The 6,286-nt window shown below is 31.8% G+C and overlaps 1 protein-coding gene across 1 annotated transcript in view; it reads left to right on the forward strand.

Annotated features, from left to right (window-relative positions):
- The window catches only part of LOC119601322, a 71,773-nt gene extending 66,011 nt beyond the window's left edge, over positions 1–5,762 (forward strand). The window contains exons 8-10 of the mRNA XM_037952167.1: positions 12–955; positions 1,056–1,271; positions 5,445–5,762. Coding sequence (XP_037808095.1) covers positions 12–955; positions 1,056–1,271; positions 5,445–5,713 — 1,429 coding nt within the window. The 3' untranslated portion in view covers positions 5,714–5,762. The remainder of the gene's footprint in view (positions 1–11; positions 956–1,055; positions 1,272–5,444) is intronic.
- Positions 5,763–6,286: the final 524 nt, after the last annotated feature.

Genomic DNA, 6,286 nt, shown 5'->3' on the forward strand with positions numbered 1-6,286 from the left:
TCCCTTTTTAGATGTCATTCTTATGATTACAACGATACTGGTGATATGGTCTGCCGTTTGTCCCATCACTCTCGCTCTACTTTGACCGATGTTTTGGATCCCTATTTGGATGTTGCCGAGGCTGCTACTTATGAATTGTCTTCTTGCTATAATGTTTCTATTGAATGTAAGGCCGGTGAAATGATTACCAAGATTCGCACCTCAAAATTGTTCGATGGCAAGGTCTATGCTAAGGGTTCACCCAAACACTGTGCCGTTAATGTTAACAACTCCTTGGAATTCGATTTCCGCATGGGCTACAATGATTTGGAATGTAATGTTCGCCAGTCTGCCTATGGCCGTTATATGAATGATATTGTTATTCAACATCATGATATGATTGTTACTTCTTCCGATTTGGGTTTGGCTGTCTCATGCCAATTTGACTTGACCAACAAAACTGTCTCGAATGATGTTGATTTGGGTGTTACGGGAGAAATTGAATCTTCGATAAGCGAAGAAATCATCATTGACTCACCCAATGTAATAATGAAGATCACTTCACGCGATGGCAGCGACATGAAACGTATTGCTGAAGTTGGTGATCCCTTGGCTTTGAGATTCGAAATTATCGATCAAAACAGTCCCTATGAGATCTTTGTTCGTGAATTAGTTGCTATGGATGGTGCTGATAATGCTGAGATAACTTTGATTGATGCTCACGGTTGTCCCACCGATCAATATATTATGGGTGCTGTACAGAAAATGTCACAGAATCGTAAATATTTGGTTTCTCAATTCGATGCTTTCAAATTCCCCTCTTCGGATGTTGTACAATTCCGTGCTTTAGTTACTCCTTGTATTCCTCGCTGTGAACCGGTTATTTGCGATAATGAAGATGCTGTCAGTGGTGATTTGAAATCTTTAGTTTCCTATGGCCGCAAAAAGAGATCTATTGTTAATGGTACAGATGGTGGTAAGTGTTTTGTTTGTTTTATTTTGGGGAGGAGGAAACTGGGGAGTTATTGGTTTGTTTTAAGTTATTTTAACTATGTCCTCTTATGTGTCTTTTCCAGCTGAATTTTTGTTGTCCTCTAGCCATTTGCATCGTCAGCAACGTGATGTTAGCCAAAAACCTGCCGATGATAAGATTTTATTAACTGAATCCATTCAAATTACTGACAAATTCGGTTTCAATCGTGAAGATGCCAATGCTTTGAACTCTGCGGAAACTCGTGAAAAGGTTTATTCCGGTATTACAGAAGAAGCTATCACTTGTCTCAATGGTTATGGTAAGTAAAAGCCAATAAAAAAGTTTAAAGGATAATTATTAAAAATCCTTAAATACTCATGATTTAAAAAATAACTCATGATATTAAATTTTCAACTTTATCCCATGGCCAAAGTGTTTTAAACGGCATCACATTTTTCAATAAAACACTTAACCTTGAAATTATATTTCATAAATAATCTTAGTTTCCCTAACTATTGACCCAATAACAAATAATTTTTCAAACGATTTGATGAAATTTTCTTTTTAATAGATTTCTAGTTAAAAATATTTCAATTTACAATTTATGACTAGAAAATAAACCCATAAAAAATAAATACAAATTATTTATTTCTGTGGTGTATTTGACTTTGTTTTATTAAATTTTTTTTGGCAACAAAATATAAAAAAAAAAAAATGAGAGAGAGTTCGTGATCAGGTCACTAGTTCAGTAGTTTGAACATGATACAATATGTTGTGTTACGGTTGCTAATCGTGCAAACCATAAAACAAATGTTTTCATTTCAAAGCTTGACACAAGCATCCACAACAACAACAACAGCAAAATGTAAAGAAATATGGATAAGAAACTAACAGACAGACAAACGAAACTTTGGTAAAAAAATGTTGCCAAAAAACATGATACAAAGAAAAGCACTAACCTGCCACAGCAATCATCATATGTACGAGTACATACTGAGAGAGATAAGCCGACATTTTCATATGTTTGTATGCAATGTTTAAACATATTAAATGTCTGTTTAATCCTTTTAAGAAATAGCTTAAAGCTGGATGAACCAAAAAATAAAAAACGGTTTTACCACCTGTTGTGTTGGTAGAAATGAAAAAAAAACTCAAATTGAAAACAATCTTATAATCTTAAAAGCATATGTGAGCCATAAAAGGAGGTAACAGGCATTTTTAACAAATTTAGTTTTTGTTTTTGTAATAAAAAGGTTAATCAAAATTTTAATAAAAAGTAACTGATATAGAAGTGAACCAGAACAGAACTAGAACAGAAGTAGAATGGAATTATAAAAGAACTAGAACAGAACTAGAACAGAACTAGAAAAGAACTAGAACAGAACTAGAACAGAACTAGAACAGAACTTGAACAGAACTAGAAAAGAGCTAGAACAGAACAGAACAGAACAGAACAGAACAGAACTAGAACAGAACAGAACAGAACTAGAACAGATCTAGAACAGAACTAGAACAGAACTAGAACAGAACTAGAACAGAACTAGGACAGAACTAGAACAGAACTAGAACAGAACTAGAACAGAACTAGAACCGAACTAGAACAGAACTAGAACAGAACGAGAACAGAACTAGAACAGAACTAGAACAGAACTAGAACAGAACTAGAACAGAACTAGAACAGAACTAGAACAGAACTAGAACAGAACTAGAACAGAACTAGAACAGAACTAGAACAGAACTAGAACATGAACTAGAACAGAACTAGAACAGAACTAGAATAGAACTAGAACAGAACTAGAACAGAACTAGAACAGAACTAGAACTAGAACTAGAACAGAACTAGAACAGAACTAGAACAGAACTAGAACAGAACTAGAACAGAACTAGAACAGAACTAGAACAGAACTAGAACAGAACTAGAACAGAACTAGAACAGAACTAGAACAGAACTAGAACAGAACTAGAACAGAACTAGAACAGAACTAGAACAGAACTAGAACAGAACTAGAACAGAACTAGAACAGAACTAGAACAGAACTAGAACAGAACTAGAACAGAACTAGAACAGAACTAGAACAGAACTAGAACAGAACTAGAACAGAACTAGAACAGAACTAGAACAGAACTAGAAACAGAACTAGAACAGAACTAGAACAGAACTAGAACAGAACTAGAACAGAACTAGAACAGAACTAGAACAGAACTAGAACAGAACTAGAACAGAACTAGAACAGAACTAGAACAGAACTAGAACTGAAATAGAACTGAACTAGAACTGAACTAGAACTGAACTAGAACAGAACTAGAACAGAACTAGAACAGAACTAGAACAGAACTAGAACAGAACTAGAACAGAACTAGAACTAGAACTGAAATAGAACTGAACTAGAACTGAACTAAAACTGAACTAAAACTGAACTAGAACTAGAACAGAACTAGAACAGAACTAGAACTGAACTAGAACAGAACTAGAACAGAACTAGAACAGAATTAGAATAGAACTAGAACAGAACTAGAACAGAACTAGGGCAGAACTAGAACAGAACAGAACTAGAATAGAACTTGAACAGAACTAGAACAGAACTAGGACAGAACTAGAACAGAACTAGAACAGAACTAGAACTGAACTAGAACTGAACTAGAACTGAACTAGAACAGAACTAGAACTGAACTAGAACGGAACTAGAACTGAACTAGAACTGAACTAGAACTGAACTAGAACTGCTAGAACTGAACTAGAACTGAACTAGAACTGAACTAGAACTGAACTAGAACTGAACTAGAACTGAACTAGAACTGAACTAGAACTGAACTAGAACTGAACTAGAACTGAACTAGAACTGAACTAGAACTGAACTAGAACTGAACTAGAACTGAACTAGAACTGAACTAGAACTAGAACTGAACTAGAACTGAACTAGAACTGAACTAGAACTGAACTAGAACTGAACTAGAACTGAACTAGAACTGAACTAGAACTGAAGTAGAACTGAACTAGAACTGAACTAGAACTGAACTAGAACTGAACTAGAACTGAACTAGAACTGAACTAGAACTGAACTAGAACTGAACTAGAACTGAACTAGAACTGAACTAGAACTGAACTAGAACTGAACTAGAACTGAACTAGAACTGAACTAGAACTGAACTAGAACTAGAACTGAACTAGAACTGAACTAGAACTGAACTAGAACTGAACTAGAACTGAACTAGAACTAGAACTCAACTAGAACTCAACTAGAACTAATTTACGAAATTTTGTAGTATTTGTTAAATCAATTAAATTTCTGTTAGTATGTGTATTTAAGATAACACAAAAAGAGTACTTAAGACCTTATGCAATGTGTGTATAAATATCATTTATTTATGTATTTGTGTTTCCATATTTAAACACCTTATGGTTTCTTTTTGATTTCTAACAAACTCTTACGAATATCTAAGCTAGTAACCAAAGTTGTTAAAATGGCTTCAAGCGCCAGTTGGTTCCTTTATTTTCAGTTCTCATTATTATGGTTATTATACCAAAATGTATGTTGTGCTTAAAAACAAATTTCATCAACCCACTTGAATATTTTTATAAATATTTTTTTATTCGACTGCCTGTCTATTTAGACTTAAATATGGCATGTGCTTAAAGTCTTCCTGTATTTATGGTTAAAACCCAGAATGTGTGTGGTTCTATTTATTTTTGGTTAGAAGCCAGAAAACAAGCAATCTTATCATTATTTAGCGATTTAACATTTAAAATCTTTAAAAAAGATTTCCACGTAATTTAAACATTAACAAGATTTTACAGCAACCAAATACATACACACTTAGCTCGTTCAGCATTAAACATTCAAGAAAAATTCTAGTGCAACTATGCTTTTGGAATTAATGTAATTTTGATGATATTTCTTTTGTTGTTAAAGGGAAATTAAAAGAAATTGTTAACATATTTTATGTTGAATGAAAAAAAAGAGTAGGTTGATTTTGATTTCCTTTTCTGTGTAACAAAAATTGAAAAAAAAGAAAAACATGACCATAAACAAATATCAACACTTTCTCTTGTCTTGTCTGCCAACAATTGAATAAAAACAATTGTTGTAGAAACAAATTTGTTTATTTTAACTTTTAACGGAAATAGAACAATAAGATTTGTTTTTCACAGTAAAAGGAAACATGAAAGAAAAATTTCTTTTAAATTGTGTTAAATTTTAACATTTTTTTGGTTTGTTTAACTAAAATATAAAATTCCTTTGCATTATGTTTATGGCAAGTATGTGTCTTAAGTCTTTTGTTTTAGTTTCATGTGTTAAATGTCTACTTTAAGGTTATGCTTAAAAATGACATTACCATGTTAAATTTTAAAACTTTAAAGGGTAACCACACTCTTGGCAATTCTATGAAATGATATCTGAGAAAATTTAGGAAAATTTTATACTTTTATTAGTTATTTCTTAAAAAAAAATCTTTTCAAATAAAAATATTTGTTTTGTTTTGTAACTTGCAGGTCTCATTATTGCTGGTGCTGTATTCTTATTGGCACAATTATCAGTATTTGCCATTTGGAAGACTGTACAAAATCGTTCCAAGAAAGAACGTTACTTATACCACCAAGACTCTGCCCCCTCTTCGGTAAACTATGGCGCTCCTCCCACCATGGTCTATGGTTCATCTCATCACAATCATGGCGGACATCAGCAACAACCCACAGCCAGTGATACACTAGGAAAACTATATGACAGTGGCATGACTGGACGTTATGGACAACAATACTAAATTCCACAACAATAACAACAATTCAACGAAAATTAAAAAAAAAAAAAAACGATTTAAGAAGAAAAAAACGAAAACATTTGATATGGCAAATTTTTTTCTTAAAATTTAAAATTAAATTCTATAAAAAGAGACTTTTTTACTAATTAAAAAAAAACATAATTTTAAAACATAAAAAAATTTAATATTTAGTAAAGAAAAACATACGCTAGTAAAGTAATAGTAAAATAATTTAAACAAAATATTTAGATTTTTTTGTTAAAGAAAAAAAAATCACCACAAAAACTATTGCAAATTTTCTATAACAATGCCTGCTTTTAAAAGCAATTTCATAAGATAATAAAAAAAAGTATAACAATTTATGTTAAAACAAAACTTGACCGTTTAACTATTTAAAAATGAACTCTAACATAAATTTGTTAAAACTTTTTTTATACAAAAAAATTGCTTTTTTAAAACCGGGCATTGTGTTCTTAAAAAACATAATTTAATAAAAAATCAAACACTTAACGCAGGTATTATATAAAAATTAGTTTAAACATAATTTTTTATACTTCCTTTTTTTTAATTTTAAAT

This window comes from Lucilia sericata, unplaced genomic scaffold, assembly GCF_015586225.1.
Source record: "Lucilia sericata isolate MDLA Ls3-8-SP2 unplaced genomic scaffold, ASM1558622v1 Contig000156F_arrow, whole genome shotgun sequence".
NCBI classification, from domain to species: Eukaryota; Metazoa; Arthropoda; class Insecta; order Diptera; family Calliphoridae; genus Lucilia; species Lucilia sericata.